This window comes from Syngnathus acus, chromosome 2 (assembly GCF_901709675.1).
Source record: "Syngnathus acus chromosome 2, fSynAcu1.2, whole genome shotgun sequence".
Lineage (NCBI taxonomy): Eukaryota > Metazoa > Chordata > Actinopteri > Syngnathiformes > Syngnathidae > Syngnathus > Syngnathus acus.
In genome coordinates, this window is record NC_051088.1 from 8,239,974 (window position 1) to 8,254,901 (window position 14,928).

Below are 14,928 nucleotides of genomic sequence, written 5' to 3' on the forward strand. Positions count from 1 at the left end.
TGTGGATGCAATCTTAAGGCCAGGGAACAAATAGCGTGCCCTATAGTCAAATTGTCTTTGTTTACAGTCAGAATCTTGCTATGAATTAGGATTAGATTCATCATGGAACGACATCTCATTTTGTTGAAAAGATGTCTAAAGGAGGACATGATGATGTTGCGGTAGATTAATACAGACCTGCAGTGGAGCGCAACTAGCTTTTGTCCAGTTCAACGGTGGTGGAGCACAAAACATTTAGATTGAGAAAACAAATAATTAATCTATGAGTCATATGTAGTGACATCCCATCCATAATAAAGACATCTGCTTTTTGACTTGAGCACATTTTTGTGCGGTGCAAAGACTACACCAGGTGGAGCAGCAGCCATTAGCCCCCCCTCCTCAATTGATTCTTCTCTGTTCTTTTCTCAAGTGGCTTGCTGTATTTTGTCGGCTGCGGTGTGAATGTTTTTGTTCCATGGAGGGGAGGGGCGGCTGCGGTTCATGACCCGGCTACACCACCAAGCCCGCCCGCTAGCCCACCTCCTTGCAACACTTTTTGATAGAACTGCTTTTTACATTTGTGAGGGTTGTTTCATTTGGCAAAGCAATTGGATTCCCTTCTTTAAGTAAAGCGGACCCACCGGATATATCTACAATGTAAAACTTTTGCCAAACCAGGTTACACTAGGCGGGTGGGGGTGGAGGTCAGGGTTAACTCCAGGATTGTGCCCTGATTTATAAATGGAGTGGAACAATGGCATAATTCCCCTTGGGCGTAATGTTTGCTTTGGAATAGCAACCTCGTAGTGCTCCAAAAGTCCTTAATCCTATTACCCGCATTCCAATTGAATTTGCCTCAGTGAGGGGGGAAAAAAAATGTCTTTTCAACCGAGGTAACAACACTCCAAATAATTTCTGACTGAGCTTGGCTGCATCAAAGTATAAATGCCTCGGGAAATGGGAACTTCTTCACGCTAACACACTTGTATGTTTTCTTACAGATTGTGTGTACATTGAGAGTCGCCGGCCCAACACTCCTTACTTCATTTGTAGCATTCAAGAGTTCAAACTGGTGAGTAGTTTAATTGCCTCCTGTCTGTCTTGTTTTTGTGTGCTCGCGCTTAGGCTCCGAGGTGCTGGAGCGTGGTGTCATTACCAAAATCCAAGGAGAGGCTGCATGTTGACTTGTGCAAACTGTGTAAACCAGTTGAACTTTGCGTCAGTGTTTGTCAGTGTATTGACTAAATTAATTTGGGACCTCTAATTCTCATTGAATTTTGTTTCCAATTAAACTGCCCACTTGACCCTTTTGCCAAATAGTGGCTTCTTTGTCTGTTAAAATCATGCTTGGTCAATTTCTTGTCAGCCGACGACTCCTTCTCATTCAATGTAACGGACAAAGCTGCGTTCCGTCTCCAAAGGCGGCGGCGGCGGCTTGTACACTTGCTTCTGTCGGTGAGCTTTAGTTGTCTTTTAGTAGATTGGTTGTTTCAACACACCATTGAGGCCTTGTTTAGTGTTGGCTCACCCCCAGGGGAGCCAAATAATGGCTAGCAAAAGCCAGGGTGATGATGAGAGGTCAGCTGAGAGGCCATGCGCATACACACGCACACACACACATGCACGCACGCACACACACACACACACACACACACACTCACACACGCACACACACCGGCTTTGCAAACGTATTGCTATGGATGTGCGTCCGTGTGTGTTACGTATTCATATGTGCTATGTGTGAACATTTATGACTGAAGGTCAGTTTGTGGATGTTTTTTTTTTTTTTTTTTCTTTTTCTTTAAAGACCCTAATCCTGGCCACAGAGCAGTTTGGCCCTCAAAAGTCCATGGTACAGTTCACTACCTTGACCAAGAGTGCCAGCGGAAACCTAGACGCGACAGAAATTATTGTCTAGAAAAAGAAGAAAAAAAAACGACTCCTCCAGCTGACGGATCTCTCACTCTCTGGCTCGCTTTACATGTGTGTCTCATGACCCCCCCCCCCATGTCCACCTGTAATTAATGAACAGCCATCTGCATGCATTTATCTGTCTGAGCTGACCATATCTTGCTACAACAAGAAGCCACGCTGGCTTTTCCAAAAGTGTTTTATTTTTTATTTTTTTAGGTCTGCCCCGCTGGCTCCAAATCACAAAAGGCTGACTACAAAAGGGCTTTGAAAAATCTCTGTTTACTCGGCCAAATAAAATAGTCTTCGGAGGATAATATTAGATCATTTAAGTAGTAATTGTACATTCTCACTTTCAAAGCTAAAATGTACCCCTGAGCACAAAAGCGGGCCAGACAATTTTCTCAAGGGTTCGCTCACATGTTGTACTTGAAATGTTTGTATTTCCACCTTTTGCCACCACATATTGAAAAGAGTAGACCGCAAGCTACTTGGAGATGAGCTCTCAAAGGCATCAACGCAATTTATTTCCCATCTTGTCATTCCTCCCGCATCTCTCTCTGGCTTCCAATTCTTTTCAAGCAGCGCTAAGCATTGATTGACATGGCCGCACCCCTTCTGCGCGAGGCTGAGCTTTGAAGGCGCAGTCGAGGAGAAGGACGTTTTATTACCCCCCAAACTAAACAACCTTATCAGTATCCCTTGCCCTCTGCCTTTCCACATCTCTCCATCCAATCCTGGAACGGTCCCACGCGTGTATTTTAGCTAATGACCTGTGAATCCAATTAGTGTGTAGAAATGCCGAAAGCAGCCATCACTCTCTGGCTTGCTGTCTTGTGGATTGAAGCCTGTCCCTTTTCTTTTTCACTCGGGGGATATTTTCTACTTTGATATGATTCACTGGCTTGTCATTCCATGTTACTCACACACTTAAACACAAGCAGAGCAGACTGCCAACAGAAGCATATCCAAATATAAATCCTGCAACGTAGGGCAATCATCTTCCCTTGTTTGTTTAGTCACCGGCTGCCACTGCAGTGCTAACAGCAAGCTCTTTGACACATTGATCAATTTGTACAGCCCTCATTTTACGCTCTTCCTACTAAAATGTCTGCACGGAAAGAGCAGCCTCGAGTTGGAGGACATCTTATTTATCTCATTCATCAATTAGGAAGGTAGAAGAAATTGAAATACCGTGTTATCTATGCATATTAGAAGTGCAACAATTAATTGATTAATTGGCAGCAACTATAATTATGAAATTAATCAGTCATTATTTTCTGATAATCTATGAATCATTTAGATTCCTTTTTTAAAGTTAAAACTATCTGAATTTATTTGTTATTTTTCTGGACTGTTGATTTTAAATGAAGTCCTTTTTGATTTAAACATGTATTTTTTTTGTACGACTCAGTGATTAATTGACACAATATTTAACGGATAATCTATTATTAAAATAATAATTACTTACAGCCCTAATGTATATTAACTTAATTTGATGGGTTTAGTAATTGATCAATTCATTAATTCATCATAGTAATGTTGGATGTGTGGAATTGGTTATAATTGCATCTTGAAGCATTTGAGACAAGTGCAATACTTGGCTGCAACCAGCAGAGGCACTATTTATTCAGTCTAAACTAGCTGACCTGAGTGCAATTTAAAATGTCCATTGAGAGAATATAATAAGCAAAAATATCCCCCTTTTACGTTGCTGATGATTAATAACGGTGTTGCGATAGAGGACGAGAAGCACTCAATATCTCCTCAAGGACAGTAATGCACATTAACGCCCTCAAGTAAGAAACCCCAAGTACCACAGCCTTTTTTTTTTTTTTTTTTGCACAAAACACTTTTGAATGTGCAAATATGGTGTAACTGTCAACACACATACACATAGACCCTCCACGCTGCGATGGTGAAAATTGGATTGCTGGTAACAACAATTGTACCAAACATGCTTGTGTAATTAAACAGGGGAAGAGAGGCTGTGTGTGGGCGTATGCATTGGCATACTTCCCCTGTTCCTGGAGGGAGAAACACTGCAATCGCTTCATAAGATAGAGAGGGCGGGGTACAAGGATGCTGGGAGAAAGGATGTGGGGAAGGGACAAGGGGGGGCAGCCAGGATTGAACGCAGCTGACTTGGCCAATAACAGCAAATTAGGTTAGATACAAGCAGAGGAGGTGCTGGGGGTGGGGGTCAATGAGTGCTGAGGACGTGGACACAATGACTAGAACATTGGATGGGAGGAGGTAGATGAGTGACGGTAGATAAAGAGGAGCGAGGAAGGTGTGTGTATGGGGGGGTAGGAAGAGACAGATGAGATTGAGAGAGAGAAATGGAGACTGAGGAGACAATTGAGGTAGAGGGAGAAGGATGCTCAACTGGAAGATAAGGTGTCGCATTGTTCAGCGTTCTGACTTATTGTCTTCGTATGGGCTGTGTGCATATGCATGATTAAATCAGGCGACTACACTTTAGATTAGTAGCATGACAAGTCTGAACATGTCCAAACACCCCAGAAGGCTGAGAACATTAAATTGATCAAATATAGATTGTAAATAAAGAAATGATTTAAAAAAAAACGTAAGATTGTGCCACATGCTGTTGGTTGAAACTAGTCCTGAAAGTTGACCTCACTGGCCACATTGGTTTCACTCTAAGCGTGTGTACATAACCGTCTTACATTATCTGTTTATATTAGTCTTTGGTGAATAACTGGACTATTAATCATCAATGACTCGATTGAATTTATTTTTGTTTACAATTAAATGTTTTTAATAGGATGGGATATGATTGATATCAATTTAAAGTATCTCCTAGCAAATGTAAGGTATTGAAAAAGTTATTCCTAAAATCATTTTGAATAGTCATTTCATTGGACAACTTTCAGAGTAAATTGCGACATCCGTGTGTTTGTGATTAGTTTTGTGTGGCTATAAAAGCAAAGCACTTCCTCTACGCACAGATGATTGCACAATCCTGTGTTTTTACATCTTTATCTTCATGTTTGATGAAGATGCAAACATTTAATTGTTGCCATAATGGAATTCAAAGCGCTGTTGATTAGCGAAGCGATGATGTCCTTTTGTTAATTAGGTTGGAAACTGCGGCCTCTATGTATGACTCAGTGCAGTCGTCTTATCGCAACCTTTACGGATCCATTTTGTCTTTGTTTGAAGTGCCCTGCGATGCATGTCGCATGAAAGGCAAAATGTCGCATTGTCATTGCATTTCTTTCACCAAATATTCTCTTCCATTGACACGATGGCAAGGGATTCACTTGACAGGCATCACTTGTCACTCCCGAGGGCTGCGTTCCCTGTTTTTTATCTCCCACCATCGCCCACTGAACATTTTGAAACGCAATTATGGATCAGTGAGCACCGCCATCAGTCGTACTTCTTGTTAATATTTATCAAGTGGAACAGCAGCCGCTGCCTTCTCTTGAGGAAGGGGCGCCACAGTCATTAAGTGCAATCGTCTCTGTGCGAGAGAGAGCGAGAATCGTCAAGCTTCTCTTTTAATTCCCCGGTCCACTCAGCTGCTGTAAGTGAGCTGCTACATTTCACATTTGGAGCTTCTGCCTTTCTCACTCGTGTGTGTGTGTGTATGCAGAGCTGTCTTCAAATGTCTGCTTGTAGCCGCACTCTCTGAGAGGAAGCAGCTTTGACAAGGGCATCTCGCCTATGTAGACATGGCCAGCCAGCTGAGCCTGCTGCAAGCTGTTTGATTGAAGCATTCTGCCTTTAATGTTCTCCGCTGAGCAGCGGCGGCAGCAGCCTTAAAGCAATACAAGCGTACGGCAACAGCTACCGACCACTCGTTGTCGCTTAACTTCAAAAGGAAAACTGGATGAAAAAATGGTTGTAGCCGTTACCTGTCAAAGGCTACGGCAGGTTAACGCTTCAAGTTTTTTTTTCTCCCTTTATAATCAACTCTTTGACAAACAGTCCCCCTTTTATTAGCTGTGACTAGGCCCTGGGAGCAAAGCATGTTATTTTCCACGAGCCGAGACTTTCTCCATTATGACACTTATGATTAATGCCCCTGTGTGAGGTAAGCAATGCACCAGTTGTGCATGCTTTTTCCTCTTGATATTTCATTGAGATGAAGCCATTAATGGTGCTCTTGTAATAACACCGGGTCATTTAGCGGAGGCGATGTTTCTCGGCATCATGTGCCAAAGCACACACATGCTGCAAGCCCGGTGCCTTTTCCACATCCAATGAAGCAACCCGCGTATTGTATCGCTTAGACAGCTACAGGCTCTGCCTCTTTGGGAAGAAGATTGTTGATTGATTGCTCACAAGAGCACCGTGATGAATAAATAAAGCGATACAAATGGCAAGGTTGAGATGAGCAACACAGCTCAGCCACAGTAGATTAAAAAGGTGCTTGAGAATAAAACACATTGTTCTTATTACATCTTCTCGCAATTTGTTTTTACCCTTACTGCCCTCCATTTGTGTTAAGTGCTGCTATGGAAACAAGTTGCACTCATTTTCAGAGTATTAGCGTGGTGATTGCCTTTTCCAAATATGGTTGCGGTGTTGCCTTCCTTCCAAGTGGGGGTCGGTCTCTTTGAGGCCAGTGGGCATTTCATAAGGCTTTTTAAAAAGCCGAATCAATAGCCACCGCTGCTAAATTATTCAGTTGTGAAGGTTCCTGCTTGTGCTGGCACCTTCTAGTTTTCTTTAGCCCTATCATTTACATTGCATATTTATCAAGTAGTAAACATGTCAAGATGTTGATAGGATGACGACAATTGGCACCGCTTCTTTCCACGTCAGACGTGTGACTGTCCCACGATGTATTGTTGACACGTCCGATGTGGATGGATGTTCTTTGTGTGCTAACAAACAAAGGTACATGCGTATGAAACAAGAACACAACCACCATCTTGGAGTTCTGCACGTGTCAACCGAGGCAGCAAAAACAAACTCCAAAATTAGTTTCTTGTGACTTTTTTCCTACCCCGAGCAGCAATTTTACTGTCGTTATAACCCTTATGTGTTTTTGCAACGCTCGAGCCAAAATCGTTTTTCATGTGCTGTCATATCTTCCTCCACCACAGACATAGCTACGTGTTTGTGAGTTCTCAATCGGATTCCTTATACAGCTGTAAATTAATTTACTGTCCTTTTTTTTTTTTTTTTTTTTAAATTTTGGCTTCATTCTATTGTATTCTTTGGATGGTCTCTTATCCTTGCATGGCCACCAAAAGCTGCGTGTAGTAACCAGACACTAAACACATTTGCGTGGATTGGTCAAGCTTTAATTGGATTGGCCTCTGCTCTAAAAACAGTCAGCTAATTTTACACCACGTCCTTGTCTTCACCCACTTCACATTTCTCCATTCCACTCTTCCTCTCCTCTGCATTCACAACCCATCTCCTCCTCCTCTGCGGGTTTTCAGCTCAACTCAGAGTAATTTGCAGCTTGCCCAGTGTGTGTCGTGCCAATAAAAAAGACTGAGATACAACAGAAGAGAAGGTGGCAAGAGCTGTGGAAACAAAGATTTACTGTGGTATCGCATTCAGACTAGCCCCCCCCCCCCCCACACACACACACACTTTTTTCTCAACCCCCATTGAAGAACACGTAGAAAGAGCAAAGGAAGGAAACGGCAGACTGGATAAGAGGAAATTTCAGAGATTGCTGTGAGCTCTGAGGAATGTCCACACTTGGTAGTCGTGAACCAGGCCGGCCGGCCGGCATCCGAAGCACCAGCATCTCTGGCGGCTCCCCAGAGCACGCTCTTGACATTCTATACATGTGCTACAGCTTGACTCGCAGCTATTTTGTGTCCTCGGCACCTCTGAATGCTTGTTGATCTAAAGCAGCTGACTCACATGGTGCCTTGATCATGAAAGTAATAGCAGTCCGTTTGAAATCTCTTTAAAAGTCTCCTTTTCATGCCTCGCACAGTCTACACAGTGTATTCAAGCAACGCTTTTATCTGATATGTCATAAAGATTTATACGCTGCGGCTGGCCAATAAGCGATAAACCGGCAACGACAAGCGCTGAATCCTGAAGCTTGACACTCAAATATGGCTCTTTAGTTCATAAAATGCGGCAATATCCTCAACAGACACCCATGACACTTGGCAACATTTCAAAGACTGCAACCTTCATATTTGCCACTCGTCTCTTTTGGGGATTCACCAAATATAGAATGGAATTTCCTTGGATACAAAGGATTCTATGTTCTCAGTTGAGGGCGTTGTATTTTCACCCGCAGTGTTTGCGATTGTGTGCTTTTTAAGGTTCAGTCTAAATTGTGTTTGCCCGTCGGTCGCTTCACTGCCTGTGGATGATCTTCATCAAGAGTATCACATGTCCTCCTCATATGTGCACATTTTGAGTCTCACTCATTTTCAGAATGAGTCGGTCCATCGAGTTAAATCTGATCCAAAAAAAAAATACATGTTGTCAAGGGTATCAAAGTACAAAATGGTTGCCATCATAATATTGTTAGCTGTACAGGTACATTTTTGTAAACATGATTAAAATTCTTGTAATAAAAAAAAAAAGCCTTTCCAATTGTGAACTAAACATGTTGGTGGATTTTGACACAAGTACCAGTTGATTGCTGCTGTTAAGTAACATTAAATCTTTGTAAGATAGAGAATACATTTTCTGGCATCAAAGGGACGAGCTTTGCTATCTTCTCTGTAGCTGCACTCATTTCTGTTCCTGTCACGCTCATAAAAGAATGTACTCAACAGCTTGTTTGTAGACAGGGATGCCTTTGTTCCAACAGGCACTTACGGCTTTTGTACAGAACAGAGGGAGGTAAAAATGCAGCATTTTGCCTATTGTTAAATTTGCTCGATGACAACACAAAATAGCCTTTTCAAACAGCTGTCAATTTGCTTCGTTTTTATTCAATGACATCGGTCTTTCACTTCGCTGAAGTTGACTGTGAGCTCTCGGTTAGCTTTAATCTGTTTAGCTACATGACCTGTTTGTAGGCTGAATAACGGTTTGTGGGTTTCACATGGTTTGCGCTTTCCATACCTTATGGCATTCTTGACCTTATTCCACATGGCTTCCCCAGACGTCCCTTTTATCCCTCTCTTCTGCTGTCTGGTCTGCGTGATGAATCTTTTGCTTCAAGGCATTTTGAGTAGAGTGGACCATTTACTTGCAGTGGCTCGGCATGGAGGCTTTAAAAGTCCTTACATCAGGTATTACTGATTGGCTTGATTTATCTAGTATATCATGTGATTGTAAAGGAGTAGCCAAAGTGATTGATGTGGTCTACTAGTGCTTTTTGTATAGGGGGTGTTCTGTCATTCCAGGCCCCCTGCATGGGTATTCATAGCTTGTATGTTTTTATTGTGTAACCTAGTGGTGACTGTAGATGACAGTTTTATGTTTTCCCCGCTTTTGACTGTGCTGAATTGGACTTTTTTTGTGTGACCAATTTGATAAATGACGTGTTTGTTGTCTGCTTCGTATGATATTTGTGTCCGCTTCCTTTGTAAGACCCTTAGTTTGAGGCACTATAGCTTAATTAGAGATGGATTGTTTTTATTGTCAGATAAGATAATTAAAATAATCACTTTGAGCTGCTCTAAGACGTTACATCACAAGCAGTAAAGGTGCTAATTCAACAGCGAAAGGCACAGGAGGAAAACATTGACGACCGCTATTGATTCAGCTCACACATTGACTTTGCTCAACCCGTTTTGCATGGACTTTTCTTACCTCAAGCACTTACCCGGTGCGCACCTTAATATTAAATCTAATGGCAGCGGTGTGTGTTATCCTTAAGGGAATGGAAATAATAGCTATGCGCATTGTAAAATGGCTGTCAGGATTACAACAGCAACTGGCCATAATTAGGTGCAAATATTTTGCTGCTGTAATAAAATGCCAAGCAAGAGATGATCTTGCCCACACTAAGTTGTACTGCTAAAACTGCAAACCGCATGTTTACTGTATGTGCTAATGTGGGTTGAGATGCAGCAATGCATTATACCATGCGGGGAAAAAATTGTCCCAGGACAAATTGAGCATTTTCGAATGTACTCCAGCGTCATTAAAACACCAATTAAATGTCTTTAGTAAGAATGCTAAACCACCTTATGCCAAACCATACAACCAAGAGACTGGTTTTTTTTTTTCCCCCTTTAGTACGTTCCCCCGTTTCTGGTGGGTAGTTTATTTAGCTCTGCAATAGGCTGCTGGCACAGATTAGGTCATTGAAGCATGTCAAATCTCCCTCAATGGGTACCCAGTTTACACAGGCTGTTGAAATCCTTTGTCTTTCTTTTGCCTTTATGCCTGTGACATTTGCTCGTTTGCTGCTCCACATAACTAGCTTGACTGGAGAGGGCTGGATGCTTGGTTTGAGCTGGTTGGTGAGTGCTGCACTGCACACCCATATAAGGAGCGTGTATCTGCTCAGCGTGGCTCTGCAAAGAATCACAAGGTGTCTGAAGCCCACCTGTCAAGTCCCACCACAGCCATCTTTAGCACCAGCTTCATAAAAAAAAAAAAAGAAAAACACAAGAGCCCATTTGGCTGTATGCCAGCATGTCAACATGCTATGCTAACAGGGTATTTATTATGCTTATATGTAATGCTAAGCTTGAAGTCGCTGCATACCTGGAATGAAAAGAAACTGTGTTTTCACAGGCTGCTGCAACAGCCACTTAGCTTCATAGCCTCCAGAGTAAAGCACAGCTCCAAATACCTCACCAAAGATTGTCGCGCGCATGTGCACGCGCGCCTGAGCAGCAGCGTTTGTGTGTGGGCGTGCGTGAGCGTGAGCCGCGTGTGTAATCACTCCTAGCTAGCGGCCTTGGAGGGAGAGGGGGAAATCAATGCAGTGGGTTATGAAGAGAAGAGAGAAAGGAGGGAGAAGGCTGATCAATATCATAGCAGCAGGGTGGGGTAATATCCACTTCATGCGGGGATTGAGGGGGGCTACGCATGAGGAGACCAGAGGGGGCACAGGGAGGGATATGGTAAACGTATGCAAATCTCTGTAGCGCCGGTAAACAAGAGGCTTTGTGTCAATCACCAGCTGAAGCGGCACATTTTGAGCATTCTCCTCCATCCCATCGCCGCGGGAGGGCTCGGAGGATTTGTTTGTTTGGCTGCCGCTTCCCCATTGGTCCCGACCTGCCACGGGGGCGGGCGTGCATGGACAGCGCTAACGTATAGGCTGCCAGGGAAATGATGTTCAGAGAGCCGTCGATAGCCCCGCCCACCCCATTGGATTCTGCAGGCAAATTTCTTTTACGCAGCCAAACTATTACTAGCACGCAATGTCAAATCACCTTATCGGCCAGCAGCCAAGGATAGCCTCTGAAAAAAGGAAATGAGCCACCTAAGTTCACACACGCACGACATATAGCTCGTAGCTCTTTTTTCATCCTTCATCCGGCTGGTGTTTGGTTCTCGGTGGTTGCTTTACAGGCTTCTGCGTGATCCGGTGAACCCGTGTCTCCTTTCAAAGCTGGGAGGCAGGATGTGACAGGGAACAACTCACTGCTGTAAATGGACGCTTCCTTTGCGGCTGCTTGGAAGTCCCCTCCAAAGCACATGCATCAGCCACTTTATGTGAGGTGATGCTGTTTTTTTGTTTTTTTCCCCCCTTATAATAAGTGTCTCCGTGTGTTTGATATGCTTGTTCATCTTCTGTTTTCTTGCCTCAAGCACGCTTTCACAGCTAATTACTGACCCGGCCTCTGATACAACACACAGCGCTGACATTGTGGACACAGACACAGACATAAAGAAAAACACCATTACAGCAACAGCTCTTCTTGTCTTTTCATTCCTTCCTTTCTTTCTTTTTTCCCCCCCTTTTTTTGCCTCCTTCTCACTGCAGATAAACAGCCATCCTCTCTCTTCCCTGACAGAGTGAGCTGAGGCGAGTAATTCCCCCATTGACACTAAAATGCTTTACCTCCCCTACCTGACAAAACAAATGCAGTCATCGTCACTGTGTATGGGTGCTCCAAATCTGCCTTTTGATTTACGCACACTTCTTGTATTGTCTGGCCTGAAGTGTGTTGTTCAACCTCTTTGTCTTTGGTTCTTGACGGAACTATGTTATATATTGTTCTCTCAAGGTATATATATATCTTTTCCCCACTTTTTATTTTAATACAGTGAGCCTGATATAAAGTAAGCTAATAACGTACACCTGGATTTTCATTTCAATTGGTCTCCCATGGTCATGAAGTCGTGAGCCACTTTTATCCAAGTCAAACCAAGCATAGTATTATTTTTGATTTAAAGACAGCTTGTGAAACACTTTTCAACGTGACTGCACTCAAGTACATTCAACGGCAATTTTCGGAACACTTTACAGTATTAGGGAACTCTAGATAAAATTTCAAACATATGCAAATTGATGACAATTTTTAGGCTACTAGTTGTGATTATATTTCCCCGACTTACTTTTGACTGGATAATAGTAATGGCTAATAGTTTATTTAATTCACATTATTGGTGTTAAATGTGGAATTGATTAATCACAATCCCTTCTCGCCACAATGCACTAAGCTTTGTGGCATTGGTCGTCTTTCATTTCGTTAAAGATTTAATAGTTGAAAAATAGTGCAAGAATAGTTTTACTATTATTACAGAGCCGCTTGTGGGATTTCGTTTGACATCGGTCGTTTACACTGCCCATTTTGGGTGTCACCCTTATCTGCAACGATGTCACCCCATTTGTCATTCTTCCTTGCATGTGACTTTTGCAATAGAAAATAAACAGTCAATATGATAATTTTAGCACTTTGCTGGTCACATATTGTATTTCTAATGTCACGCCCATAATGATGTGACAAGAAGGCAACTGTTTTTTTTTTTTTGTGTGTCAGTCTAGACTGAGAATCATGTGTTTCACATCTTTTGAGCACTGGCCGTGCCTTGTTATTGCAGCTGGCTTGTCTACAATAAATCTCTTGTTGCAGCACAGCAGGAGGCTGCTCAATGCTTTGTGCGTGCGTGTGTGTGTGTGTGTGTGTGTGTGTGTGTGTGTGTGTGTGTGTGTGTGTGTGTGTGTGTGTGTGTGTGCGTGCGCGAGCATGTGCGTGTTGTTTTCATGCTACTCGACAGTATTTCATTTGCCCTGAGTAGCTGTTTGAATTTGTGTGCCGTGGCTGTAGGGACATAACAGTACACACACACACACACATGCACTACTTAATTTGCATCTATGCTGATGTTATCATTGCATGCAGATTGTCCATTTGCATGCATGTATTTGCATAATATTGCGCAAAGCGAACATGCGTGATGGACCACCTACTGCTCAGTGCTTGGCAGCGTACATGACGTATTATTGATAAGGACAGGTGTCATCGGCGGAGACGGACTGATAGGCAAGGTCACCTTCAGGCGCGCAGATCGGGAGGGAGGCAGAGAGATGGATATCGACAGAAGCCGGATAAAACAATACAATCGCTACTGCTTTAGCTGTTCTAAGCCACGTGAGATGCGGTCTGTCCGGTTTTAGGCTTGAAGATGTGTTTTTGTTTTGCATGCCTTCCCTCTCACTTCATAAAGTGCCAGCCATGCATCACCATTCAACTGGGCGCGTTTGCTCCTTCACAGACATCTGAGCGTGCATGCGCAAATAAGTACTGCTGCATATTCGATGAATGACAAATATTCATATTAGCTTGATGAGCACGCACAAAGTTGCACAGATAGATTTAAGGCGGTCCACAAAGGTTTTTGGTTAGAAACCGGTGTTTTGGATGAAACAAAGGGTTTGTCACAGAAGACAATATTATGAGTGTGGCTCTTGAAAGAGCCATCAATATGCTCTAAAATGGTTGGCGAATTGAGCAACTCTAATTTGAAAATGGCTGAAAATTGATAATTCTCCAAATTGTATGCAATTTGCACCTTTGTTGATGTAGCAAGCAGCTTTAGTGGGAAACCTAAGTGCACAGTATGTGTTTATAGCGTGCATGTATGTGTGTGCGTGCGCTAAATCGGGTAGGGCGGTGTCAATTAGCGCAGGCTTCAGCAAGCTTTCTCATTTCCTGTCTTCCATTACTGCTCACAGTCAGCCCACAACTCTTTTTCTGCCATGCTCTGCCCAGAAGGCTAAACACACGTGCACGCACGCACGCACACACCCGAGGTTTGGATTAGTCAGCCGGGCAAGTGTCCATTATGTCCACACACATCTACACAAAGCCTGATATTCATATCCTCCTGACGTGACTCTGTGCCCTCCCCCCACCTCATTTGTCCAGACAGTACAGTACAAGTGAGACGTCTCATTAGCTTTTCAGGCTATGCTATTATGCTAATTAGGCAACGCTAAAACAATGGATTGCAGGAAACTAAAACACGTTGAGCCACTTGGCAGCACCAAAACGTGTGTTGTTTATAAAATGTCGGCCTTCCTCTCTTTTTATTTTTATTTTTTTGCGTGGGGGTGGCGGGTGGGGGTCTGACTCATTGGTATTGCCTTGAGACCAGGCAAGTCTCTGGTCCCAATTGTAGATCCCAGGCTTGCATGCACGCACACATACATGCAGAAAGGCAGGTATCAAAGTGAGTTTGCTTTGAAGCCTCTAAATGAAAGGCTGTAGGCAGAAATGACAATGTTTTCTGGCAGGCTGTAACTCTGTGTCTGGCTGAGCGGCAGGGCTTGAGAAATAAAGTCAGTATTATGATCTGAGCACCAGATATGAGCTCCCCTAACTGCCTCCATCTGTCCTCACACAGCCCGCGTTTGAAGTCTCACTTGGATCTGCATTCTCGTCAATAGCCTTGTTCTTTTTGTGTGAGGACTAAATCACTCGTCGGTGCTTTGTCTTGCTCTTCTGAAGATAATCATCATTATGAGTGATTGTGTTGTTTTTTAAATCCTCTCTCCCTTTGCGTCGAATAACATTTGTCGTGAACATTTTGCTGGAGTCAAAGACAAATATTTTTGTTGGACTCAAGGTTAGTGAGCTCCGTCCTCACCCCTGTGCTCAGTGGGGGCAGGGTAGTATGGTCAACATCATCCGTTTTCGTATTATTTTTTGCCATGGA

At 43.2% G+C, this 14,928-nt stretch overlaps 1 protein-coding gene across 5 annotated transcripts in view; it reads left to right on the forward strand.

Moving 5' to 3' along the window:
• The window catches only part of rerea (arginine-glutamic acid dipeptide (RE) repeats a), a 116,569-nt gene that overhangs the window by 66,550 nt on the left and 35,091 nt on the right, over window positions 1-14,928 (forward strand). For all 5 annotated transcript variants that reach the window (XM_037272545.1, XM_037272528.1, XM_037272553.1 and 2 more), the window contains exon 3: window positions 984-1,054. In XM_037272545.1, coding sequence (XP_037128440.1) covers window positions 984-1,054 — 71 coding nt within the window. The remainder of the gene's footprint in view (window positions 1-983; window positions 1,055-14,928) is intronic.